The sequence below is a fragment of the Zalophus californianus genome, chromosome 3 (genome assembly GCF_009762305.2).
Source record: "Zalophus californianus isolate mZalCal1 chromosome 3, mZalCal1.pri.v2, whole genome shotgun sequence".
Lineage (NCBI taxonomy): Eukaryota > Metazoa > Chordata > Mammalia > Carnivora > Otariidae > Zalophus > Zalophus californianus.
In genome coordinates, this window is record NC_045597.1 from 1004453 (window position 1) to 1032164 (window position 27712).

The window sequence follows — 27712 nt, forward strand, 5'->3', positions numbered from 1 at the left end:
GGAGGGCTATGTGACGGTTCTCCCCACCCCCCTCTCCCGCACCACGGCAGGCTCTCGGGGCCAAGGCCTGGGTGTGCGGGCTCAGGGCCGCCAGCAGCAGGCTGTGCTCTGAGGAAGACAGCAGCCACCGTGGGCCGTGACCTCAGCCAGGAGCCGTCAGCACCTGGGCCTCCCGCTCCCTCATCCTGCATCTGGGAAGGACAGCCACGGGTCCCTTCAGAACCACGATGTGCAGTTTGTGGAGGAAGCTGCTGGTGGAAGGTCTTCCCTCTGCAGACACGGGATTCATTCATCCGAGAAATGTGTGCCAGATGCCCTGGGGGGCGTGGGGGCAGGACGTGAGTGGTCAGACACCAGCGCTCCAGAGGTGGGGCCGTGGCGCATGAGCTACATAGGTCCCCAGCCCTGGCCACGGTCAGAGAAGGGCCAGGACAAGTCCCAAATTATTATTGGGATAGACTAGACTCTGCCCTGAACACCCACAGAGCTGATCCATCGCCCACCTTGAGCTTTTCCCCAAATGTGTCCTTCTCTGAGGGGCACCCCTCACCCACCCGTCCCAAACTGTGACCCACCTTCATGCCCTGCAGCCGCACGTCCACGGCACTCAAGCCCACCCCTTCCTGTCCTCACAGCCTGTGTCTGCAGTGCTCACACCTGCTCTGAGTGGGCCCTTGGGCGGCTGCCGCAGAGGCCTGGCTCCCAGGCGGGCTCTCCCTGATTCAGCTCCCGCCGCAGGTCCAGCACCCAGAGCCGGCCCAGCACATGCGTGTTAAGTGGCTGAGGTCACAGGTGGGGATGTAGAGAAGTTAAGGAGGGTGCAGAGGCGCCACGTACGCAGGCATTTTCTCTGTAGCACGTTGTCTGAGCCTGGCCGCCACCCTGGAGGCCCTGAGGATGCAGTTCTGGCTCCTAGGAGGCAGGTGCGCCCCATGCCAGGGGCACTGCCCCATGTGCTCACCACGGTTCCGGAGCCTGGCCCTCCACCCGTCTCTACCGCCTGTTGTGTTTTGTTTCTCGGCGCCCGCCAGGGCTTTCTCACGCACGAGCCGTCCAGCTGTCCGAGGACCTGCAGCTCTGTATCTGGCTTCCACCTGTCCCTGAAGCTGTGTTCTCTGGGGTGCAGAGCGTGTGGGGAGCCCATCCTCCAGGGAAGGCTGTGGGGCCCGAAGGGCACGCGGGCCTTTCCAGCCAAGTCTCCAGGGCCAGAGACCAGCTCTGGGAACCGGCTCAGCCGCTGAAGCCCTGCAGAGCCTCAGAGGATGGCCAGGGGATGGCACTCCATACTGTGGGGACAGCTGAGCTTGGAGCCCGGAGTCGGGGCCAGGAATGCATCCAACACAGGGCTGACCACGGGCCTGGCGGGTGGGCGCATCGCTCTAGGGTTCGTGGACGTCAACCCTGATCAGCTGATGACAAGTTACTTTTCTCAGAAATGGGCAGAGTCCCAGAGCCCATGTTGTGTTCGGCTTCATGTGACGGGCGGTGAAGCCACCCGGGGCCAGAGTTCCGCGCACAGAGCCTGCTGTCGGGCCAAGAAGGCTTTCGCTTAGGCATTCTTCACTGGGTCGTGTCGGATACTCAAACCTTTTTCGCTATCCAGGGAGACAGTTTGATGTGGCTCTGCCCCACAGTCTGCACCGTAGGGGAGAGGCGGAGACTGCAGAGAATCGAGGAGGGTCAGGCCCCACGGGGCGGGGTGAGCGTGAGCTGACCCCCATGGTGGCCGCCCTGTGGACTCTGGCCTCGTGGGGCAGTTTGCACGACTGTTTCCCATTGCCCGCGTTCCTGGCTGTGGAGGTGTTTTCCCTGAGCGGGGTTTCGGGGCTTCCATCTACCTTCCCCGGGGAGAAGCCTGGTGACCAGAAGGCCCGCTTTCTCCGGAGCCGAGTGTACAATGGCCCACAGGGGCTGCCTCAGGCTGAAGTAAGTGATGGGCCCTGCACTTCACCAAACAAGGCTTGCTGATTCATGGGAGGAAATGCAGTGGTATTGGTCAAAATCCGCAGTATTTAGCAGACAGGGTAGGCGACGACACACTAAAACACAAAGTGTGAAGGACGAGTCCACCTAGCCCTGAGTACCCACAGCCCTGAGTACCCGAGCCCCTGAGTACCCACAGCCCCAAGTACCCGCAGCCCCGAGGACCCGCAGCCCCAAGTACCTGCAGCCCCTGAGTATCCTGCAACCCCAAGTGCCCGCAGCCCCCGAGTGTCCTGCAGCCCCGAGGACTCACAGCCCCAAGTCTCCTGCAGCCCAATTACCCGCAACCCCCAAGTGTCCTGCAGCCCCAAGGACCCGCAGCCCTGAGTATCCTGCACCCCGAGTACCCACAGCCCTGAGTACCAGCAGCCCCGAGTACCCGCAGCCCAGAGTACCAGCAGCCCCGAGTACCAGCAGCCCGAGTACCCACAGCCCTGAGTACCAGTAGCCCCGAGTACCTGCAGCCCAGAGTACCTGCAGCCTCTGGTTCTGTAGCCCCTGGTACCCGCAGCCCCTGAGTACCCACAGCCCCAAGTACCCGCAGCCCCTGAGTATCCTGCAGCCCCAAGTGCCCTCAGCCCCCGAGTACCTGCAGCCCCCGAGTATCCTGCAGCCCTGAGTACCGCAGCCCCGAGTACATACAGCCCCAAGTATCCTGCAGCCCCCGAGGATCCTGCAGCCCCGAGGATCCTGCAGCCCCGAGGACCCGCAGCCCTGAGTATCCTGCAGCCCCGAGGACCCGCAGCCCCAAGGACCCGCAGCCCCTAGTACCCGCAGCCCCGAGGACCCGCAGCCCCGAGGACCCGCAGCCCCGAGTACCCGCAGCCCAGAGTACCTGCAGCCTCTGGTTCTGTAGCCCCTGGTACCCGCAGCCCCAGAGTACCCACAGCCCCGAGTACCCGCAGCCCCTGAGTATCCTGCAGCCCCAAGTGCCCTCAGCCCCCGAGTACCTGCAGCCCCCGAGTATCCTGCAGCCCTGAGTACCGCAGCCCCGAGTACATACAGCCCCAAGTATCCTGCAGCCCCCGAGGATCCTGCAGCCCCGAGGACCCGCAGCCCTGAGGACCCACAGCCCCGAGGACCCGCAGCCCCAAGTATCCTGCAGCCCCGAGGACCAGCAGCCCCGAGGACCCGCAGCCCCAAGTATCCTGCAGCCCCGAGGACCCTGCAGCCCCAAGGACCCGCAGCCCCAAGGACCCGCAGCCCCGAGTATCCTGCAGCCCCGAGGACCCGCAGCCCCGAGTATCCTGCAGCCCCGAGGACCCGCAGCCCCGAGTATCCTGCAGCCCCGAGGACCCGCAGCCCTGAGTACCCGCGGCCCCTCCCAGCTGCTGCCCTGACTGATGTGGGGGCTTGGAACTAGTCCCTCCTCATCCTGGGGTGCAAGAAAAGCTAGGCCAGGCATGGAGCAATCTCCTCATGGACAAACCTGTGTCCCCTTGGACCCTACAAAAATACTTGCCTGACCTGAATATAGGCTCCAGGCCCTGAACGACAAGGACGTGGTGGGCGGAGCCAGAGCCTGCTCCAGCCGCTTTCTGCCAGAGGACATGGTGGGAGGCCTGCTTCCTGCACTCGGGCACCACCTGCCTCGTCTCATTACCACGGCAACCCCGGCAGGCGGGTGTCTGCTCCCCAGGGGCAGCAGGAGAAGCTGGCCGCGGTGGTTGCTGGGTTCTCGGTCCACTGTGTTCCTCCTGCAGCCCCCCTCCCACCTTCCTACCCCAACCCTGCACCCCAGCTCCCCTTCTCTGGATCCTTACAGCCTCAACCTTCCACCCCTGCTGCTTCTCCTGACATGGTGCTGCCCTGGGTCAGCCTGTTCCTCCCTCTTCCTCTCGGGCTTCCTTTCCAGCTGACTGCAAACCAGCTCTGGTAGCCCATCAGCGTGGTGAACACTGTCAGTGCAGACCCAGCCTCCCGGTCAGGCACCGGGTACCCCGACCCCACCACCCTGACCCGCTCTCCGCTCCCCTTCCTCTTCCACATTGGTTTCGTACTTTTCTCTGCACGTTTGTTGAGGCCCAGGGGGGAGGAGGCCAGTGAGACCCTGGTGACCTGGCTGGCAGGCCACTCACCACCCGCCCCCCCGCAGGTCCCTGAGCAGACGCATGGCCCCTGGCGCCCCCCCTGCCCAGTCTCCATGAACTAAACAGGAAGGCTCTGTGTGCCTGATTGGAAAAACACAAAAGCTGCAGGAACCACCACCTCCATGATGAGCTGCCTCCTCTAGGCAGGGCCTGTGACCCATCGCTTCCCCTCCGGAGGGCATAAGCTGCAACCTGGTGTGACCAGCCAGGAGCCCTGTTCTCCTCCAGGATCAACAACTTCATGTCACACACCTAATGAATCTGGGCGGGCGCCGGGGTTAGGTACACACAGCAGGGAGCAAACACAGCTGGAGCCTTAGGTTAATTAAAATGCCACCGTAGGTGTGGACGTGGCAGGGAGAGGCTGATTCCCTTCATGGGATGCCCGTGGGTCCGGGAGTGAGCCAGCCTCGCCCTGGGGAGCTGGGGGCGGCAGGTAGCAGGTGTCCAGGAGTCAGATGTCAGCTCAGGGCTCCTCCTGCCTGGGAATGGCGGCAGAGCCCTCCCCCCGCCCTGGCAGGAGGGCACAAGCCACATTTGGTGTGCAGATTCAGGAAGGTGCAGAGAAGTGACCCATGCTTCTCTGGGCTGGACCACGGTGGCCTGGGTCTCAGGACCCCCCCGATGGGAATTCTGGATTCTAAACCCAACCACCTAGTTGCGTGTCAGTTTCCTCGCTGGAGAGGTTTGGGAGGAGGGGACTTCAGGCGGCACACAGAAGCCAGGCTGGTGTCAGGTGTATCTGAAGGTCTGAGCTGGAGTTTCGTGGGGGTGGTGGGAGAGGGCGTTGCCGCCGAGAGGCAGGCAGGGCCTCGCCCACACCAGCCAGGAAACGGCTGGTTGCTGCAGCTGGGTGTTGGCGCCCAGCAGAGCCTCGGAACGGGCGCCAAGGGGCCTGTGTCCACAGGCCCTCAGATGTGCACCTGAAGAAGCGGTCCACGGATGCGGGAGAGCAGGTGGAGGGGCCGATATGGCCTCAGGGGGAGCCCTTAGGAGGGACGCCATGCACCCACTCAAAGCTGTTCCCAAGATAAGTTCCATCTCATGGGAAAGGCAGGACAGCCGTGCCCCATGGGCTCACGGCTCAGCCGGACACGTAAGACAGGCAGAAGGAGCTCAAGGCCATCAGTGATGCCCCAGGGGTTCCTTGTACAGCAGGTACTTCAGAAAAGCTCATTTAAAAAAAAAAAAAAAAAAAACTGTCCTTTACCTTTGTGCCCAGAGACCCTGTGGAGCCCGGGGACCCGGAGAGCCCAGTGACCAGGCTGTAAGGGAGGAGGGAGGGGGGACCCTCGGCCTCGGGAGTTTCTGTGGGAAGAGGACCAGTGCAGGGGTCCAGGTGTGCAGACAGGACAGAAGCCTGCGCCCTGTGGCTGGGCCTGGGGGTGCCCCCGAGGGACTGAGAAATGTGCCATCGTGCCCATCTTATGGACGGGAAGACTGAGCCCCTTTCCTCAACAGTGAGGAGGGGGCCCACTGGGGATGGGAACCCAGCCAGCAGGCCCCAGATACCACCCAGGCACACTGGGCCTGTGTCGGCTGGTCCCAGACAGCGTAGGCTGTCTGTAGGGTGAGGAGGCCCTGCAGAGGACCCCAGAGAACACACACCGCCCTTCTCAGTGCTGCCTTCATCCTGAGATGACACCCACGCTCCGTCCCTCCTCCCGGCAGTCTCTCCAGCGGCACCCACCCTCCGCTGCTACTGCCGTGGCTCAGATCCCCGTGGCTGTGGCCCACACTATCCCCAGGTCCCACCCTGGTCTCTCCATAGGCCACCTGCTTCCACATGCACATCTCTGCCTGAATCCCCCGTGTCTCCGGTGAGAGGTCGAGATCCTGGACCGAATCCCCACCTGCCTCTGCGGCCACTGCCAGGGCCACCCCGAGCCCCGTCTGTGCCTCGAAGCTCCTGTGTTCATATTAACATGTGTGCTCCTTTATGTGATGTCCTGAGCCCTGGTCATTACGGGACCTGAGCTCGAGCACGACACTCGGCGTGTGCTGGTGTAGACAAAGCAAGGCCGGATTGTGAGCGTTTTAGGATTTGCGCTGTGCCTAAGCGCTTGGCGGACCTGTAGTCTGAGATGCACACCAGCTGTCGACAGAAAGCATTTCCTTTTATCTTGCTCAGAGCTCAAATACAATGTCAAAGTCAGTGCTCTTAACACCAGAGCATAAGAGAACTTTTTGGTGTTTTCCATGCTGTGCTGATACAATGTTTCAATGTTGTGTTGATACAGTAAAAAGGAACTGATGATGAACAGACTGGCTGAAACGGGCGCCTGGGTGGCTCAGTCGTTAAGCGTCTGCCTTCGGCTCAGGTCATGATCCCAGAGTCCCGGGATTGAGTCCCGCATCGGGCTCCCTGCTCAGTGGGGAGCCTGCTTCTCCCTCTCCCTCTGCCCCTGCTCCTGTACTCTCTCTCTCACTTAGTCTCTCAAATAAAATCTTAAAAATACAAAAACAAAACAGAGTGGCTGAGGGCAGGGGTGAATTAAATAAGTGCCACGAGCCCCTGCAAAAACACACAGCAGAACGTTCTGTGTCAGTTTCATAAAGAAGACCTGGCTGAGAAGGCATCTTATGCCCCATTCGGCCGGCTCCTGTAATAAGTCCTGTGCATTCCCAAAAATCTGCCCTCAAGAAGCGAGGACTAGACATTATCAGAGGGACGGCCTTGCAGCAACAGCTCGGGTTATTGTTAAGAGCACACTGGTTTCTAGTAATGAAAGTAATACTTTCCTTGTTTTAAATATGATGAGATTACTGAAGAGTATAGAAAATAAAAACACCTAACAAATTGTGCTCATGGTCATGGCCTGAAGTCCCAAATGTTGGCCAAGCGCTGCCCAGGGGGTTTGTGGCTGGGACCAGAAGAAGCAGACCCCTCTTGTGGGTGTCCTGGCTGGAGTGTGGGTGCCCCGATGACCACCTGCTGCCCCTCTGCTCCCACGGCCCCCACACAGCTGAAAGGCTGGGCAGAAAAAGCAAAAGCCTCATGAACTTTTTAAATGCAAATTTCAATTGCATTTTAAGCTGTCCATTTAGGATGCCTTTTTCATCCAGTCTGTACACAACTATCTGATAGATTTCTGGAATGCTTAACAACTTCTGGTCACATTTCCAACATATTAATGAAATTGTGCTAAGAAAAGTCTGCTTTTATTTCTCCACGGAATGGATAATGCAACTGGAAAATGTGCTTGAAAGGTGTCCATATCATTCAGGAAAATGCCCAAGATCAGGGAATAAGATTAGCCCCCACGTGGAGCACGAGGAGCCGAAAAGGAAGGCCACTGGCCAGCTCTTGGGCACTCGCTCAAGCCCTGTGCCGATGCCCGGCTCACTGTCAAGTTAGCTCAGCCCGTGCCTCCTGGAGCAAACACGCCTTCAGCTCCCCTCCCTGCGGCCGCCAGGTGTGAGCAGCCAGCAGGTGCAGTGGGCCCAGGGGCAGACCTTGTGGACCGCCCCGTGGCCGCCAGGGGCCACTTCTCCGAGGGCAAGGAGCGGGTTTCCGGGAGTCCCATTTCAGCTCAGGAATCTCATCCCACGGACTTCTCAATACCCTTGCATGTTCTCTTGGCTCTGGATTATGATCCCAGTCTTCACAGAGACCATGTAGGCTGATGATTACTGCTCTGCCTGCAGCACCAAGCCTGGGCCCGGCCCACAGCCGACACTCCCTGTCTGCCACTAACAGATGAAGAGCAGCCCTTCTCAGGCCTTAGATGTCTTGTGAATTCATTTGTTCTTAGCTTAATACAGAAACCCGTTTATTTTCCTGAAAACTTGCTCCTATACAGAAGTCCCAGAGAGTCCTCGGAGCACCTCTTTCAAGCAATCTTGGAAAATAAAGGTTTCTTCGCATGAGTAAATACTTCACAGGCATCTTGGACGGTGCTGCAGATGGGCGGCATCGATGCCTTCCACCTCGACTGGCCTGGCTCCACACGCAGGACAATCGTCTGCTGGTTTTTCTCAGCACGCTCTTTACTCTGTGTCTGAAAAAACTGCCTTCTCTAGAGACATGGGAAAAACCTGCCTCCAGTGTCCAGACACTGCAGGATTTAGGGCAATGACTGCACGACAGGATTTACACTTGTGTTGCCGACACAGTTTCTGAACCCTCTGGGTCTTCCCACACAGGACGGTGACAAAGAGGAGCTTCGTCCCCCATGCAGCCGCCGGGACGCACGAGGCTGACTACAGATCCCACCGACGGGGCTGACTGATGCGCCACAAGAAAACGTCACCGACTGAGCCCTTGCATCTTGCACAGAGCCTACGAGTTAAGAAAGGCCCCAGACGCTGAGCTTGATCTCCTGCTCGATGCAGAAAGTCCTCTGCGGGGTCTCCAGGACCGGCGGCCCATCCGCGTGCTACCACACATGTGCACATGCACAGCCACGCAGGAAGGGCTCACGCACACCTGTTGGAGGCGCTAACTTGACTTTTCTGCCGCCCTATTAGGGAAAACGGGAAAGCAGCAGAGCATAAGTGCCCAGCGCCCCAGCAGAAGCATCCACACCAGCACCAGCACCTCCGTGACTGGGGCTCGGCTGCTATTGGGGCACAAACTCCACTCAGCGTCATGACAATGGTGACGAGGCTCGCTGGGGAATCTTGTCCCAGCTTGACAGACGCCACCCTCTCTAGCACACTCGTGCATCTGTGGCCTCAGGGCGACCGCATCCCTGGAAAGGTCCGGCTCCCACAGGCTCCCACCTCACAGCACCTTCGGCTGACCCTCAGGCCAGGCCCCGGCTCCCACCCGCTGCGCAGACGGCCCTCGGCTGCGGCCCCAGGCCCTGCTGCCGGGTCAGAGCGCGGGGCTGCCTGGTCCTGGGGCTCCAGAAGGGCGACTCCTGTCCCGCCTGCCACCCTCACTCCACTCCAATTTCTGGGCAAGAGCTCTGAGCCACCTGCTGCGGCCTCTGAGCCATGAGGCTGCCGCGCTCCGTCTCAGGAGACGCACGGGGGAGGGGGCAGGAGCGGCATGTGGACACCAAGGGAAAAACGAAAGAGGAAAAGGACTGAGAATAAAACAAAATTCTGCTGCAGGTGGGCTGGGGGGCCCTGGCAGGCTGCAGCGTCCACCTCGCGGCACAGAAGGGACACCAGCTGTTTGGACAGAGGAACTTCCAGGAAGTGTGGCGGGGCAGTGGGGAGAGGCAGTCTCCAGAGACTCCTGCCCACCTGGACCAGAAGCACCGGAGACGCTGCCCACGCCCCGCTCCGGCTGTGAGCGCCCCTCCAGGGGCAGCCCCATGCTGTCGCCCTCATCTGGGGGAGAGACCCAAGCACACGATGTCCGGACCCTGAGCATCTGCTCATCATACTGCACGCCTGGCGGCTCCAGGGGCGGTCCTGCCCCACGTGATTGTCTGGGGCTAGGAGCGCCGTGTCCACGGGTCCCGAGCTGAGCCACACGGAAGGCCCGCACAGTCCTGTGACTTACTTTCCTGGCACAACACAAATGGAGACACTGGCCGTGAGGGGGCGGCTCCCATTCTCGGGGCCCCTGTCCCTGGGGGATGTGGCTGGGGCCATGCAGGGCTGCTCTGGACACTGGGTGGGAAGCAAGGGACACCTCTGTCCCCTGTGCTGAAGGCTGTTTTGTCTACCGTGGGCTTGGCCCACTCAGTGACTTCGGCCCTTAACCCCCAAGGATGCAGCCACCCTCACTCAGCCTCAATTTCCCTGTGGGCAGAAGTGTGTGATCATTGCACAAACGGATCTACAGAGTCCAGGCTTCTGCCCCCACTCCACTCGGAGGCCAAGCCTCTCTCTGAGTTGAGCCACGCTGGCCCTCCTGGGGGGCTCTTGGGGGCCCCGCTGGGCCCACCACGTTTCTGCGCCCTCCAGCTTGGTGTCTGTCACCACTGACAGAAACAAGAGCCACGGGGCTGACTGTGGGCCCCGCAGCAAACCCAAGGGCTGGGTCGCGTCACCTGCCTGGGTCCACGCCCCCGACAGCACGCCGGACAAGCATCGTTTCTGACACCTATGACCCGGCCCTCCCTGTCCGGGGGTTCAAACGAGACAACAAAGCACAGCTTTAACCCACAGGTGATGAGAAGGCGGCCCCCGGACCCAGTCCTCACGGGGCTGTGCCTGACCACAGAGACCTCAGACGCGTCTCGTCACAGACCGGACCGCAGTTGGCCAGGAAAGAAGCCGCATCCCTCACCACATTGCAGCAGATTTCAGGAACTTCAGGGGTGAATGGAGGAGTCTGTCCATGGACGGGAGACCTGCTCAGCCCCCGTGCACGGCTGGGGGCCCCAGGGGATTCGCTGGGCTCTGTGGCTCCCCGGGAACCACAGAAGCACGTCTGTGTCACCAATCCACACTTGACCTACAGTGCTGCCGACCACCCAGTAAGTCACCCACGTATCACTCAGTCAGGGGATCACCAATACCAAGTAGCTGGTGGCTTCTGTTCTCTTGGCACTTTATGCATGGACCTTTGCCCACAGAGTGTGGACGAGGTCGGCTTAGCTCCGACGGGCTTGGTGCTGGCCAAACTCCCTGCTGTCCAGGTCGGCCCGCCATGGAGCCGACCCTCACTAGCCACAGGGATGTCCCGGCTTTAGGGAGCCAATGGTGGGACTCAGAGTCATCGAACAATGACTTTGGATGCAGGCTCGTCTACCTGCCACACCAATTCCCCAGGCTGCTCCTCACTCCGAGGGGTGCCGCTCACTGGTGACTCACAGGGACGTCCTCCCTTCTGCAGGGCAGATGCGTAAGAACCCTCTCCAGGAGGCACGGCCACCGTGCCGGGAGCCCTGCAAGTGATCCACAGGATGGCAGCTCCTGGGACCCAGACACTCACCCTCAGAGACAGACAGCATCCAGGAGCACCACTCAGAATAGACATAGTAGCTTTTCATCTCTGCCACAGAGATCCGGGCTGCGTGTCTGTCCCCCATGGCCCAGGAGCACCAGGGAGACGCTCTCCCTGTGCCCGGTCCTGCTGCCCTCCGTGCTTACCCGCAAGCCTCTCCCACTGAACTTTGCTCCCTAAATCTGCGTGAGGGACCAGCTGACTTTTACTTCCGTTTCACCTCCGAGCTGAGACAAAGCACTGCAAGGAGGTTACCCTCCCGCAGACCAACATCTGCTCACCCCACCCACGTGTGTACATATGTGTCCTGGCCGGCCGGCAGGCTCGGGGCGCCGGAGGAGAAAGGAATGTCCGGGCCCGTTTGGCCTTGGTTCGGAGAGGGGACACCTCTGCTGGAGGGACTGCTGCTGTGAAGGTGACGGGATCGTCAGACGCGGGCCGGTCCCACGCTGCCTGCAGAGATTTCCAGCATGCATGCTGGAAGCCTCAAATCCAACGATATGTCCAAAGCAACTCCTCATCCCTCCTGCTTGCATCTGATAAGGTCCGATGCTCCCGACACAGGTGACTATGTTTGGGAACAAACAGAGGCGGAGGCCGTATTTGCCGAGGAGGGTGAGCGAGCAGGGACATGGGCACCTGTTCCAAGGCCCCTCCTATGCTGTCCAGCTTTCTCGGTCTGTGGGTCTCTAACACGTCTGCAGTGTGAAGTGTGAGCCCCGCCTGGAGACGCTCTCTCGGAGTCCAGCCAAGGCTTGAGCTGGCTCTTGCCACCATCACTGCTGGCCCTGCCCTGCCCACCACACGGTCTGGGCTCCATGGGGACGGGGGAAGGATACCCCCAGTCCCTGCTCAGGGACCCAGACAGTGGACTGAGTCCAACGCCCCAGCCAGCAGGTGCCCGGCGGGGTTCCTCACTACACACTGCAGTCCAAGCCGCCTAGACAGTGGGTGCCCAGCACCAAGACCCCACAAAGACCCAGACGCCTCAGCCCCAGACCCATCCCCAGGCCTGAGCCAAGCTGTCCCCAAGCAGGCCGGGGGCAGATGGGGAATCTTGGCGGGAGGTCAGAAGCAGTGACTTCAACCAAGTTGCCTGATGTTTAAAATGATGAAGACAATGATAATCACCAGATTTCTCCAGAGCATGGAACCTCTCCTTACCAACAAGTGCAAGCCTGTAAACAAGACTCTCTGAATAAACACACTTTAGATAAAGCAGCACACTCTCCTTGCTTCTGCAGGTCTCAGTAGACCTCGCCCAAGTCTGACCTCTGGAAAGTCAGAGAGAAAACCACCCTCCGCTTCCGGAAGCTCCTGAGAAGCTGAAAGCCAGGCTCGCAAATCTGGCTTTTCTGAAAGCCGTTATGGGCGAGACCTGGTGGATCCAGTGGCCGAGTGTCAATGCGCACTGAGCCCCACGCTCGTGGTCCCATAGAGCGCCCTGGCCTGTGGCTGTGGCCTCCGCCTCCCACGCCTCCGGGGAACACGGCCCCACAGCCTGTGACTGGGCTGCTAGTCACACGGTCCCGAGAGAGCCGGTCTGAGTCACGGTCAGACCCCGACTCCACCACTCAGCCCTCCGGGAACAGCAGGGAGGGACACACCACTGTCCTGGCCGACTCTGGAAAGGGCCTCATTGCAATTTGCTGTTACGTTTTCAACATTTCTAGGTGCACTGATTTTCTAAAAGAAAGGAAACCCTGCAAAGATGTCACCGCTGAGTCTGTACAGCTGAACTACTGGTTTCCTCAAGAATTCCTTCCAGAAGAATTTTTTTTTTTTTTGCATGTAATCTTGTGGTCATTTTTTTCCCTTTTTGCATTAGCTACCAGGAAGCTCAAAGGGAAATTCTGTGATCACTTGCAGTGATCAATTCACCCAGGTGGGTCAAATGTATTTATTTGCATCTTTTAAATAATTCTGGTCCTGTTTAAAATTCTTCATGCCAACCCGAAACATGCTTCCATAAAGAGAATTTTTCAATTCTAAGGAAAACAACCTGTTCTCGGCTTATTGAAACTCAGTTGGAAAGGATCCAGTGCAGAGGGGCACAGAGTGGACGCCCCCCAGGTGCTTAGATGCCACTGTAGGTAGTGTTCTGTGTCTGGACTGTGGCAGCTCCCATGGGACAGTGCAGAGGCAACAGCGCAGAGCTCACCCTAACCGCCGCCTGATCGACATCACATGTTTCCGGCAATCAGAGAAAACTGGGATCTCGTGATGACGCGCTGCCCCCGCGTCCTCCACTGCACCAGAAGGCTGGCCGGAGCTGATCTCCCGGCCTGACGATGCTTCTTTCAGGGCTCGAACCACGGAAAACAGCTGGGCTGACTTGTGAGGTCTGTCCACAGGGACGCAGAGGCCAGCCCGACCCAGACACTCGTATACAGATGGGTTTTGAAGAAGGAACTGGAACAAACTTGCAGGCAGGAAGCCAAGGCAAGACTGCTTCTCTGGGAGCAAGAAGTTACCCAGCAGGTACCCAGGGGCATGATGGCCACACCCACAGGTCAAGAAGACTTAGCCGGGAGATGCCAGGCTGGAGATGCCAGGGAGGCCGGGCTGGATGGCGAGGGAGGCTGGGGGCAGGTCGGTGAGGGAGGCTGAGAGGGCCGCATAGAGCCTTGCTGACCCAGGGCCTCACACGGCACTTCGCACCTAACTGCCCGCCGTCCACGCTGGTCTTGAATACCAGCACACACAGCCTCAAAGGCTTCTAATGAGCACTAAGGAGTAAAGGAGGAGCCTGTGGGGTCAGCAGCCCCCCTTCCCTCTGAGAGGACACCCCTGGGATGCTAACCCCCCTGTCCAGGCTACATGGCTGATGTGTGGGGACAGGCTCAGGCCTAAAGTCACCCTCCCCCACGCAGCCTCCAGGTGTCAGGATGATAATCCCGTCCTTCAGAGCGGGGGGTCCTCAGGGCCACCCTCCCGGAGACAGAGCACAGATCCCCCCAAGGCCAGAACAGGTCTGGTCAGACAAGTCGGGGAGCCCCCACGTGTGTCCACTGACCTCCAGATAGAGGGCGTGTGGGGAGGCCGGGAAGGGCACAGACCCAGCGTCCATGCCCTCGGTGGGCGTGGGGCAGGGGTCCACACGGCCCGTTGTGACGGCTCCACTCACTCTACAGAGTTGGCGGAATCCACGAGAGGGCTGAGGCCGTTCTTTTAACCCTGAACACGTGCACAGATGCAGGTGAGCGTGGGACGACCGCATGGATGCAGAAGCAGTCGGGCTTTCAGGGCGTGGGCTCCGTCCTTGCCCCAGAGGGAAACTGAGGGAGGCGGTCTGCCCACGACGAGTCTACTTCCCCCCAACCAGGGGCCGTCAGCCACACCAGACCCCCGTGCTCGGCCTCGACGCAGATGCATATACCCCTCCCTCCCTCTGGGGACGCTATGCGGCCAGCTCCAGGCTCCACCTCCCTAACAGGGGGAGATGTTGGGCTCGCTTTGTTACTTCTGATGTCTTTCACCTTACAGACATCAAGGGCATCTGACCAAAGGGGTGCCCGCAGTCACAGAGTCCGCTGCTGCCCCAAGGTCAACAGCAAGCCTCAGCTCTCCAGGCCCCTGAGGAGGGAGGGCATCTCCCAGGAGAAAGGGCAGAAACAAGGGACTCCAGTTGGAGCCATTAGCAGCCCCGGCTCCATAGGAAGTCAGTTCGTGAAGACATGACTTTGACCCATGAGAATCCCCACTCCTTTTTCAGGGAGGCGCTAGCTCGGGAGCAGCCTGTGGTCCTGGCAGGGGACCGCGGCCCGCGTCCAGCGGCAGGGCAGGGGGGCCAGGAGGCTGTCCAGGGCCAGACGCTGGGGCAGGATGCCAGAGGGCCCCCGGGCAGCAAGGACACCACGCACCAGCCCCCGTCACGCATGTCTGTCCGCGTCTGCCCACCCACCGAAGGGACCCCTGGCGCCCGGTCCTGCGCCCCAGACAGCACCAGCCCGTCCCGCCTCACCTGGCTGTGGGCGCCTGGAGGCCCCCCAGCACCGCCGGGGCCGGAGCCGGAGCCGACGCTGGAGTCCCCTGAGAGCCCCCCGAGATGCTCCCCTCGTGGTCATCCTGCCGTCCTCCAGGGACGCGCTCGGCAGCAGAAGCTTTGAATCTGCAGACAGGCTCATGCAAGGGCCGAATGTGGCCTGGTGTCAGGGCCACACGGTTCCCACCTCCCTGCAGCCCTCCACCGGGACAGTGGAAAACAGGCGGGTGCTGGCGGCGAGGGGGAGGGCGCCCCACCCGGCGCTGCACGCTGAGCTGGGCACACGACCTCCAGTGACCTTGGTTTACCAAGTCCTGAGGAAGAACAACAGAGCGTCCAACCAGCTCGCAGAGTGCCTGGCCTCCACCTCCAGGCCTCAAGCTGCTGTGACCGTGGGCTCGGACAGTCCGCCGGGGAGCCCAGAACCACCTGCCCACGAGGGCCCGCCCACAGAGGCTGCCGCCGGCCCCCGCCTGTCTCCACGCCCGGCAGGACGCAGGACGCGCAGCGATCTACTTGCAGGTCTTGGGTGTTTCCTTCCTGGGAAAGGGGCTTGTGCAGGCTGGGGCTCCCAGTGTCAGGGACCTGCTCCAACTGCCCGAGCCAAAAACACCTTCCAAGCTCAGGAAGTCTCAAGTTCAAACAAACAAGTACAAGGCGGGAGGAAGGGAGGAGAACCAGCCCCAGGCCTTCTTGAAATAAACGGGTAAACTCCGTCGGTGACCCCTGCATGCGGTCCAGCTCGGGAGAAAGGAAATGATAGCACTGCTTTGCTTGGCTAGTGACACTTCCCAGCGGTGCCTGACGTGCCCCTGGCCCACTGGCTCCAGACCCTGGTGCCCACCGCGTCCGAGTGGGTGAGCACCCAGCACTGCCCGGACCGTCCCAGCGCGTCCTGCTGCATCAGCTCCCATCCTCACCCCTCCCGTGCTGGGCAGCTCATTCGGTGCTGCACGAGGCTCTGAGGGCCTGAGTGCACGTATCCTATGTTCAAGGTCACGGGGTAGAAACTGATGGAGGGTCAGCACTAGCGTCTGGCTGAAGGGCCATGCTCGGCCCCACGCACCACGGGCACCCCTTCCTCCGCCAACACGACTAGAGCCGGCCAAGCTGGTTCACCGCCACATAATGCGTTTGTTTCATTTTGGTGCCTTGGTGCCCACCCTCCTCCCATGAGCGTTCACAGGCTGGGGGACCCTTCCTGCTGGAGCTGGAGGCTGTGGGGCTGAGAGGACCGTGTCCGGCCCAGCCTGGAGGAGACGGCAGCCCCGGTGTCCACGTTCAGCTTCCCTTGGTTAGAAGCAGACTCACACCTCTGAGCAGGAAAGGTGCCGAGAGCGCGAGGCAGGTACTAGCTCCACTGGCCTCCACCCGCCTGCCTCCACTCCACCTGCACCCCCGTCTGGGCTGTCGGCTGTCCTGCACCAGCCTCCGAGTCCCCGGGGATGCCCCAGGTGAGGCTGGCTCCAGGTGCCACATCCATGAGAAGCAACAAGGAACAAACCACGCTGGGGGGCCGTCCCCCAGAAGCAAGGGAAAACCATGACCGGGCCTCAACGCTGTCCATCCCGGCCCCTCCGCGCTGGCTTCCAAGCAGAGACCGTCCCGGCGCACACTCGGGAGGAAACAGATGCGCGTTTGATGTGACGGGTCCAGGACGCGAGCCCTCTTCCTGTGAGCAGGGACCGGAGCCCTCAGCTCTGAGCGGCCCACGGCGGCTCAGGGGGGACGTGTGGAAACACAGCTGCTCCGTGTCCACGGGAGCTGCCCTCCACTAGCGGTGTGGAACTGCAATGAGCCACCTGTCACGCACCGAAGCTCCCCCCGCGCCTACCCTCTCCACGTCAGTGTGACGGTGCATGGCCCGTGGCTCAGCCTGCAGCATGTGGCGCCGCTGACCCAGGGTCTCCGACTTCTCCAAATATGTCTTAAAGATGTTACTAATGAAAACCTTTTCCAAAAATCAGTTCTGAGACACAAACCGGCTCACAGTCTATTGGTCTCTCTGTCTTATAGGTTCACAGCCTTCAGGTTTGGGAAATGTCTTGAAACCACGGATTTCCCCAGCCTTCAGTGGGCATTTCCCTCCCTAAACTCTCCAGTTCTGAAACACAGACCACCCAAGTTCTCGGTCGCCGGTCCCTGGCCACCCAGGTGTGCTGAGCGCAGCCGGGGGAGGCTAGAGGCATCGGCAGGCCATTTGAGAACTAGACTGACCCTCTGGGGACCCCAAGAGTCTATTTTACTCAACATGACCTTCAGCTATTGTCAAGAAATTCCTATCGATAACTGGCATGGTTTTTGGCAGTAAAGAGCCTTAAATTAATCATCACGTCAGGGGAGCAGAGAGTTATGTAGTGCAGATCTTAAATGAGCTGCTGGGTGTATGGAAATTCTTGCCCTTGGAGGCAGATGCCTGGCTCACGGCTGCGTGAGGCTACAGCCAGGCTTCAGGACTCAGGTACAACAGGTTCTTCTTTCTTTTTCTTTTTAAGACACAGAGGATGGGAAACAGCCCACGTGTGCCCACTTGGGGCAGGGGATTTCCACCAGGCCAGCCCACGCAGGGGCAGCCTGGCTGCACGAGCTGGGGCCACCGAGCGTACCTCCCTCTCCTTGCCCTGCCTTCTCCTCACTGCCTGTGTCCTTCCCAGGTTTTTCCCTTGACCTGGCACCTGGCGCCCCGGCCTGGCACGCACAGACGGTTCCTTCTCCTTGCTACAGACGCTCTCCCCGCGGTCAGGCCAGCACTGAGGCCCACGGGCACCCCCACACCCAGCAAGCCCTCCTCCTGCTCAGCGCCGGGTCCCAGCCCTGCCGGCCGACACCGCTCCAGCTGCCCCTGGCAGCCGCACCGGACGGCAATTCCCAGCAGAGCCCTGCTGCTGGCCACCACTCATTGTTCCCTGTTTAACGGGGGCTTTCTGTCCCTTCCGCTGACAAAGACAGGAAGCTCTGGGAGCTGGGCAATCAAGATAACCCGTGAAACATGCTACAGCTCTGACCCGCGGAGGCCGCTGCGGCCCAGGAGGGAACACGTCGCCGGACAGAGTCGAACTGCTCACTCTCGAAAAAGAGCTTTGTGAATGCTTAACTTTTTTAAAATAAAGGATACATCACCGCTGACCGATCATGACAAAATCTAGAAACTGTGCCCAAGTCAGACGAATTTAGAACCCAACTAACACCCAACAGGGGACAGGGTGGTAAGTGGTGTTTGTGGTAACAAAAACAACGTTTTCCCTGACCTGGCAATACCGCGCAGCGCGTGAGATGTGGGCCTGTACTTTCCATGTGAAATTCTGACATTTATCAGATTAAGCGGGGGTCTGTGCCTGGAGATTGTTTCCAGAGAAGCTCCGGATCTGGGGAAGACCTCGGGGTCTTGTTCTGAGAGGGCGGGCGTGCCGCATCTTCCTGGCGTGGCCAGCACGGGGCGGATGCTCCCTATGCATGTGGCCGGCGAGGGCGCGAATGAGGGATCCTCCCACACCATGGACTGGGTTTCAGAAGAGAAAACAGGACAAATTTTAGCCCTCTGAGGATTGATGGGGGCAAAAAATCATACAACTGATAAAACATGGAGACTTAATATCTGTTCAACAACTTTCTATATTTTGTTACCACTTAAACATCAAATGACATGTTCTCCCTCCTTAACGATTCAGACATCAAAACACTTAAAAACTGTCTTTAAAGATAGAGCAGTGTTACAAAGGTGAAGTCATACGCGGGGCATCGGTTCACCTTTAGTTCACCTAAAATCTTGCTAAAAATGTCACCAATGGGACTTAACACTAGTCCTTCCTTCTGCAAAGATAAGAAATTGTTTTTCACTCTTTGGGGACTGGACTCACTTCTTGGACGCTACTAATAATAGAATGGCAAAAACCCAGAACATTTCCTCGAAGCCCAGAGACACAAAAGCCACTTGATCTCTAAAACTGAGGAAGAACAATCTGCTCTATTGTGTTTTCAAATTTACCACTTTAAATTTTTTTGAGATTCTCCTGCCAGGGTTGACCCCCTCTCCGTGTCCCTCTCTTTGGGGACTGACAGCAGGATAAAGCTCCTCTGGGGGAGGGAAGGAACTGCCCCTTGGAGGCCCCTCCACGAAGAGCGGGGTGCCACGGCCCAGACCCGGTGCTGTCCCCAGACCAGCACTGCCCTGGAGAGCCCACGCACGCTCAGACGCTCCCCCTTCTTCTCCCTCGCATGGAGCACCCCCCACGCTTCACGCTGGGGGTCGCTAACGGAGTAATATAGTTAAAGCACGCAATACCCCTGGTGCGCGGCTGTGAGCCGTGCCGAGAGCTTCCCCCACAGGCAGCCCCGAGAGCCTGCTCCTCGCGTCAGCCCTGTGCGGCCCCTGTCCTCACGGACCCACCGCACAGACGAGGACAGCCGGGCCCCGCGGGGCTGGCAGAAGGCAAGGGCAGGTTCCCGTCAGTGGCCTCCGCCTCCCCAGCACTCAGGCTGGCTCTCCACAGCGTCCCCAGGGCAGAGAACCCCAGCCGCACTTCATCCAGAGAGAACCATGAGAACATAACTGCCTTTCCACTTTAGCACTTGATTAGAATTGAGAATTAATTCAGATTAGATCCCAGAATTTTTACGTGTGTATCAGACAGCTGCACTAGCTTGTTCACATTTGGGAAGAGATAACCAATATTTCTATCTCCAAAATCAGACGTATGAGATGAAGTTCAAAATACTATTTCTTTTGTTTTTTGTTTGTTTTTTTTTTTTTTTTTTTTGACAGGCAGAGACACAGCGAGAGGGAGAACACAAGCAGGGGGAGTGGGAGAGGGAGAAGCAGGCTTCCCGCGGAGCAGGGAACCCGATGTGGGGCTCGATCCCAGGACCCTGGGACCTTGACCTGAGCCGAAGGCAGACGCTTAACGACTGAGCCACCCAGGCGCCCCTCGAAATACTATTTCTAACAGCACAAGTCCATCTGCAAGGATTACCGATAAGCAGGTCCACAGAGACGAGAGTTCTGGTACGGAAGTGGGTCTGGGCAGAAAGGAGGAGCCTCCAGCCATGACCGTGCCCGGACGGGCCGCAGGAAGATGCAGGCAGGTTCACGAAGCGCAGCCTCCCGTTCCGGAGCCGACCTGCGGACACTGCATCTGGTTAAGCTGCAAGTCCGGGGGCCCCGAAGGACCGTGAGAGCAGCTCTTCTCCACCAAAAACGTGTTCTTCAGGCAGAGAACCCGCCTGACGAGTGGCTGAGGTCTGAAGACCTGTCACTGCCATGCCTTTTGATTGTTACTAGTTAGAACCTCAGAAGTGTCTCTCGGGTCGTGTTCGTTTATGTTGACTAGAGGCTGGAGGGAGTTCTCTTACTCGGCTGGTGCAGATGACCAACACCAAAGGTTCTCCCACCGGGAGTGCCTGCCAGACGAGCTGCTGCGAACGCGAGAATCCCCCACTTGTGTCCCTGGGGGGCCCACCTTCTCCAGCCACAGTGCCTGACCTCAGCACCATGGGGCCCCTGGAGTCTGGAACGTGGCCATTATTCTTAGGGAACCCCTGACACAGCTGTGGTTTGGAGCTGATCCGTGAAGCAGTTAGCAAACCATGTGAAGAGCACGTCATCACGAAGGGCCACACGGGGGCTGCCTGGAACTAGGGGGTAAGGTCCAGAGAGCTGGCGGGTCCAGGAACAGGTCCCAGGACGAGGGAGGACAGCAACACGGTGACGGTCACCTGGAGACGCTGGACACAGGCAGGCCCAGAAGGAGGGCCCACGACCAGGAGCGTGTTGAGTGTCCAGATCTGGTACCCCCGATGCCCACACGCTCACGGGGAGCCAGCTTCGTGTCCGTTGTCTGCTTCGCCTACACAAAGGGGTAATTAGTGGACAAATGCAGAAGCATGAGTGTGACTGATTCTGCGAATCCAAGGTCACCCTCTTCCAGATGCTCCAAGCGTCCTTTGGAATTGCCTCCGGGGTCCCCTCATGCTTTAGCGTGTAGTCAGGGTCTTCCAGACGCCCCCTTCAACTGAAGACCTGTCGTCTTTCCAAACAGCTGACCTTCACTGTTTGTAGCCATGTCCACTGGGCGTGGACACCTCAGATACATTTACAAAATATTTTGAGCAGGGGAAGCAGTTTGAAAACTGCTAGATCTGAGCACTGCCAGGGCCGCCGTGGGTCCCCAGCTTGCCCCTCCAAGGCGCTCGCCAACTCCACTCCACGCCCAGGGCTATGCCCTCGGGGAGCTGTTTTTTGAGTCCTTAGGACAAATATTCCCTTTTGGTCGAAATCTGCCTCCTACAATTTCTACTTGTTGACTTACCCAGAGGCCAAGAGGACACCTCCACCCCCGCCCAGCGGCAGGAGGTCTCAAGACTGAAGGGCACGGCTGCGCTCCTGGTGGGTCCTCTGCTTTCCAGCAACAGCCAAAGAGAACACTTCAACATCTATCTTAAAAACGAGAAGACAGTGGAGTCACCCTGAGGCCGGCTCTTCTCCCACTGGCTGGCTGGCTGTGCAGACCACAGCAGGTGCCACGTTAGTGCTGCACAACAACCTGCCCCCAATTCAGTGACACGTTTCTGCCCCCTGCTCACAGCTCAGGGCGGGGGGCGGGGCGGGCTCTGCTCCACCTGCCTCATTTTGGTTCCAGGCCGGAGGGGCAGCGGCTACCCTTGGGCATGTTTCCCGGGGGGTCGGCAGCAGCAGGAAGGGGCTGCTCACGACAAGCACATCTGAGCACCAGGTCTGCCGAAGCAAGTCCCACGGCCGAGTGCAAGTCAACGATCACAGACTCAGACTCGTGTCTGCCCCCAGCGGAAGGGGCGGGAGGGGCGGGAGGGAGCGCTCGCTGGAAGGGAATCCACATGATCCCATCACCCCATACTCACTCCCTCCTCTCTTCCTCCCCTCTTTGTCCACCAAGGACCCTGCAGGACACAGAGAAGGGCTTTCTCAAATTCCAGGCACCAGGGTAGGACGTTCCTTTGACCCTCACAGACATGGTTCGCTATGAATGCAGTGTGTCCGTGGAGGCTGGAGATTACTGCGTCCCTCTGTGGACTCTCAATTCATTCCATCATCTCTGCTTTCTTCGAAGGTCAACGTGGCCAATTTAGAGTTTCTCCATCGCACATTTTCTTTCCGAAAATCAGGGAAGTAGTCATGGTTCTCCGATCTTTAGGGGTTTCATCTTCCAGCCGCAGGCCCTCAGTTCAGACCGACCTGTGCTTTCTACCCCTTGCGACTTCGGCACACACGGAGACGAGCGGTCAGACAGCGCATCAGTGAGCCGTGGCAGACGGCACAGTGGGGACAGCGCCGCGCCCAGGGGTGTGTGGGCAAGGCTCCCAGGAGCAGCCATGAGGCTGGTGCCTGAGGGCGGGCCCCGAATTAGCCGCCGGGAGAGCAGGAGCCCCAGACAGGGGCGGCTCGGGCACACGGGGTCCTTGTTTTCCATCTCATTCTGTCTCCGGAGGCCGCTGAAGGAGCGAGGTGCCCCGCCTCCACCGGCCCACTGACCTGCGCCGCGGCGCACTCCCGCACCCGTGCAGGCATCAGACTCCCCTGGCCGGGGCCGGCCTGAGCACCTGCATTTCCAACAAGTGTCTGGGTGATGCCTGGTGGAGACCACACCTTGAGAACCCCGGGTCAGACGCAGGAAATCAGCAACACCTCCAACGGACAATCCAACAGACCCGATGCCATCCCCGGGGTTTCTCCCTGGAATCTCGAAAGCCCAGTTCTGACTCCCTGCTGCCAGAGCTGCAGGAACTTCCGGCGTTGGCACCTTTGCGGTGGACTTCCCGGTCTCACCGTCACACCCATCCAATTACAGACCTGACTACGGTCCGCCACCTCTCACCCCGCCCCCGACACCCATTCCACCTGCCTGAGTGGCCTTCTTCCTAAAAGGCCTCAGCACGCTTGAAGATGGACCTGCGTGAACAAGTCCTCAGGGTCCTGCTCCCGAGGCCGAAGCCCACAGGCATGGGGGCGGCTGAACGCGGACGACAGAAACCATGCTGGACAGATGTCAGGTTTACGGGGGGCTTCGGCCACTGCATGGAAGGCCCCCGTATGCAGCGTCCTGGAGAGTCTGTGCACCCAGGCTGGGTCACCCCAGAAGGACTGTTTCCTCTGACAGGTGCATTGGGGTGTCAGGCCACAGTGCTCCGAGGTCGTCCTGGAAACTTCTTATCCCCCTGAAAGCCCTTCTTGCGGCTTTGGTCCCTCAGCTCCCAGCCCGCTGCCACGCTAACCCCGTCTCAGCCACACACCTCCTTCCCAGGGAGGGCGGATGGCCCCAGAGCCGCAGTGGCCGCCCACCCTCTCCGGGATCAGGCCGTGGCCTCCTGGTCACACGGCAACTCCACCTTCCCAGCAAAGCAGCTGGACCAGCCTTTAAAAACCACAGCTCTGCTTACGTGTCTCAGAGGCTCCGATTTCCCAGAGTCTGAGCTGAGCATAGAGCCCTGGCCCAACCCCTGTGCGATCGACTATTAGGGGCTGAACTCTCCCCCACCCCCTACCATTCCATGTGTCCAAGTCCCAACCTCAGGACGTCAGAATGTGACTCTACTGGGAGATGGGGACTTTAGAGACATAGCTGAGATAAACTCAGGTCACCGGGGTGGCCCTACTCCCATGTGACCGGGGTCCTTACAGGATCAGACACAGCCACACGGAGGGACGACCATGTGAGGGCACGGGGCGGGGGACGGCCATCTGCACAGCTCAGGAGAGGCCTCGGGAGAGACCAGCCCTGCCAGCACCGTGGCCTCAGACCCCTCCAGTCTCCAGCTGGGAGGGAAGCCTCCCGCCTGTGGTTTGTTACGGCGGCCCGGGCCGATGAACGCAGGGGCCCAAACCCTCTGCCCTCTCTCCCTGCTTTCCCAGCTCCTGGCCCCGGCACCCCTGGCCTCCTTGCCATTCCAACCTCACACGCCAAGGGTTCCAGACCCCATAGTGCAAACACAAATAGCCGCACGATGCGCAGAAGGCGCTTGCCAAAACTAAATATTACACAAAAAATTCTTAGGCCATGTTTGGCATTTCTGGGTTAACTACTTATTTTCATATATTAACCCAAGCAGACACCACCTCTACGTAACTTCGCATAAAGGGAAGCTGGGTGAGGAGGCGCAGGCCACAGCTTCTCTCTGCAATGTGGGGGTCCCGCTCTGCCGTATCATGGGCTGACTTTGTTCAGACATTCACATTGGCTCAAGGTCACTAGGGACACGGATGTGGCCATCAGACAGCATCAAGGACCAAACCCTCGGCATTCCACCCGGAGGATTCTTGGCGACGGCAGTACACGGTTCTGGTTTCAAGAAGCATTCTGGCGACACAGGCCAGGTGTGAGGCCCGGCCCAGGGACGGCCACCGGCCCACCAGGTAGCACCTATAGGGAGAAGCAAGGCAAGGCTTGTTCTCAGCCGTGGAGTGACCCAGGGAGAAGGGGGCTCCAGGCTGACCGCACCCCCTGGAGCTGCCCAGGGCCAGGAGGGAGCTGCTCCAGTACTCCCACACCTCTTTGCTCTTCTTGTCTCTAAAATTTTTCTCTGAAATAATCCAGAAAAATTGCAACTTCCTCAAGGTGAGGCATCCTTTTATGGTCACTGGGCCTGTGATGTCAACAATTACTGGAAGACTGACCGGGGGGTGGGGGCCCCCCTCCCAGGACTGACCAGGGGAATGGGGTCCTCCTCACAAGACTTATGAGGGGGTGGCTGGCCTCCCTGCAGGACTGTGGGCCTCAGCCTGGCACAGAGTCAGTGTGGAGGGGTCAGCCCCAGTGATGCTGCAGGGCGTGGACATCAGCCGTGGGGCCGGCAGAAGAGCGTGAGTATCACTGAGAACGTGGACGTAGCAGAGGGAGCCTCGAGGAGGGACAGGGAGCAGCCGCAGAGCCCGCAAGTAGGAGGGGAGGAGGGGCTGGCAACCAGGCACCCTCCACCTCGGGACCAGAGGGCCGGCAGGCCGGCTGCGGTGAACGTGTCCTAGGTGCGGGGCCGAGAGTCTCCACTAAGACGTGCCAATTACCGGCCCCAGAACCGAGCGGTGCCTTTAGGGAAAGCCCCGGCACACCGAATGCTGAGTAGCCCTTAGAAGAGGAGACTTAGGGCCAGCAGCATCTCCACACAATAGAGACAAGGATGTGCAGCCTCTTCTCCCACACAGAGCACTCTCCGCCTATCTGGTCTTGTTCTATGTTCTCTCCCTTTCTATCCAAAAGCTTCTATTTTTGCCACAAAGAGACTTCCCAGATCAGGTGTCTCACAGAACTACGTTTACCCTCCTACTTCAGACCTCTCCAGAGGTCCCAGCCACAGAGCCGGCCAACAGCACGCCCCCTCCACGTCACAGTGAACGTGGCTGTGGGGCCTGGGGTCTCAGAGGGAGGAGCCCTTGCCAATAAACGGTGCTGGAAGGGTAGCCCCACTGCACGCCCAGAACGGCTGAGTTCACAGCTGAGCTATCAGTAGAAATTCAGCTTCTCGGACGGTGGAGCGCTCAGCGGAGAGGGGATAGGACAGGCGGGCGGGGGGAGATGTCAGAGCTAACGGCTGCGGGTCTGGGGTGTCCCGTGTGGTGGGCACATCACCCATGCTCCGATGCACACCAGGAGCTGGGGGCCATGCACGCTTTCAAAGAGGGCAGAACTTAGAGGTTTACTGTCTTGTGTGCAACCTCATCCATGTATCGGTTGGTGTGGCCCCCCCACCTGCCCGTCCACCCTCATCCGTACAGCTCTCCAACCTGTCATCGTGCACCACGACAAGAGCTAGGATCTTGCTCAAGGTCAGTGAGTGCAGAAGGTGGCACCAGATTTTAAGGTTCTACTGCAGCTTCCCAAGTTTGGTCCCTGGACCAGCACCACCAGCATCACCTGAGACCTGCAAAGTGCAGATTCTCAGGCTCCGCCACACACTTCCTGACTCAGAAGCTCGGGGGAGGGGGGACAGGAATCTGGGACAGTTCTCCCCAGGAGGTTCAGAGGCCCTGGCTGGAGGACCACTGTTCTGCATCCGGCACCTGTTTATTTGTTTAATTTTTTAAAAAATATTTCATTTATTTGACAGAGAGAGAGAGACAGTGAGAGAGCACGAGCAGGGGGAGGGGCAGAGGGGGAGGGAGAAGCAGGCTCCCCGTGGAGCAGGGAGCTGATCCGGGGCTCGATCCCAGGACCCTGAGATCATGACCTGAGCCGAAGGCAGATGCTCAACTGACTGAGCCCCCCAGGCATCCCCCAGCACGTGTTTAAACCGAGTATAGATCCATCAGTGTCTCTCCCTCAAGTGTTTCTTACTTTTTCACCAATTACTGTGAATCTAAAGAGAAAACCAAAATAATGAAAACGCTGGAAAGGGAGCCCTCACACAGCAGAGGAGCTTTTGCAAACTGCTCCTGGCCTTGTGATTAAAGATTAGGTTCAAGAGCACGTACCCCGAATTCTCAAGGTCAGCCGATACAGGTCCCGGGAGCACATGGCGGCCCCACCCTCCCTTACATGCAGACCAACCCGGACCCCGGGAAGCAGCCTATCAGTCTGAAGGTAGGACAAGGCAGCATCATGTCCTAACAAGCGGACAAAGAGAAATGCCTGTCAGCTGGGGTGGAGCCGCGGAGGGAAACAGGCAGGAAGCCTTGGAAAGGTCACTGAGCGCCAGCCCTCAGCTCTGCCCTGGTCGTCAGGGGTCGGGCCCCAGCCCCGAGCCACCATGTAGACCAGCACACAGACCTGCGTCCTGCCACCTCCTGACCCTGGAGGTGCACCGCTGCTGTGATCTCCGAGGAACAGCGGTTCTGGACAGACGGGGAGCTCCTGTCAGGATGCGCATGGGTCTGGCCCCGGGCTGGGGAGTTGGCCGACGTCGACCTAGATTCCTGTCCCCACAAGGGAAGGTGTGCGTGCCCCACGGTTGGCGGATGGCACTGCGTCAATGGTGCGGGATACACACCCGCTCCACGTCACAAAGCCTGCACTGTGGGGACCGGGCATGTAGCCGGATGGAAAAGGAATTTGTGTGGAAGGAGCCGCCGGCATCAGTGGGACCCAGGCAGGGGTGCCATCCACTCCCCACTAAACAATACCAGGGATTCATAAAGCGGCATCTGTTGACCTGGATTTAAGAGAGACTTGGTGAAATCGGCAGCCGTGGGAGCCCAGATGTGACAAAGGACAAACACGTGGGATGTGCTGCTTAGCGCAAGGCCATGGTCAACATGAAGGCTCAGCTCACAGCACGATTCAGCAAGCAGCCTGTCCTTCCTGCTCTTCAGAGAAGCCTTTTTACAATTCAAAATGCACGTGTCTTTCCGAGCTCCCTCGTGAAGAAACCTCCATCCCTAAAACCTAGGCAATGACATCACTCTTGGAACTGTTCCTGCTCCGTCTTTCCGACCCCAAAGTCTGAGCAGAGGGTGTGAAGAGTGGGCAGAGCTGCTGCCCCCCCCGCAGGGCGGGGAGGGGTGCCCCTGTGGGTCTGCGAGCCACCGCGCCCTCCACCCCACGACACAGGCCATACCCCACACCCAAGCAAAACGCAACCGAGTTCTAGGAAAAGGGAGCTCTTTCTCTGGGAATAAGGGGCCGGATGGCACACGGTGGCTTTATTTTCTTTTGACCCGTATACAATAAACCCAGTAGCTTTAATCACAAAAATCACCATTAAACACAGAATGTCTCCAAAAATCTCGGTTAGACCATCACACACAATGACGTTCAACCGTGGCTTTGCTCTCAAAACCCAGTGGGGTCTCCCACTTACGAGAGAGAGAGAGAGAGAGAGAGAGAGAGAGAGAGAGGATACCAC

At 59.3% G+C, this 27712-nt stretch overlaps 1 protein-coding gene across 19 annotated transcripts in view; it reads right to left on the bottom strand.

Annotated features, from left to right (window-relative positions):
- Positions 1–27712, bottom strand: part of MCF2L (MCF.2 cell line derived transforming sequence like) — a 136319-nt gene that overhangs the window by 64692 nt on the left and 43915 nt on the right. Inside the window, exon 1 of one of the 19 annotated variants that reach the window (XM_027590170.2) lies at positions 26638–26673. The exons of 17 other annotated variants lie outside the window; for them this stretch is intronic. Coding sequence is in view for 1 of the 2 variants with exons in the window: in XM_027590162.2 (XP_027445963.1) it covers positions 14888–15050 (163 nt within the window). In the remaining variant the exon portion in view is untranslated. Of the gene's footprint in view, positions 1–14887; positions 15433–26637; positions 26674–27712 lie in introns of those variants that run through there. One more of the 19 variants, XM_027590162.2, reaches the window with a different exon arrangement.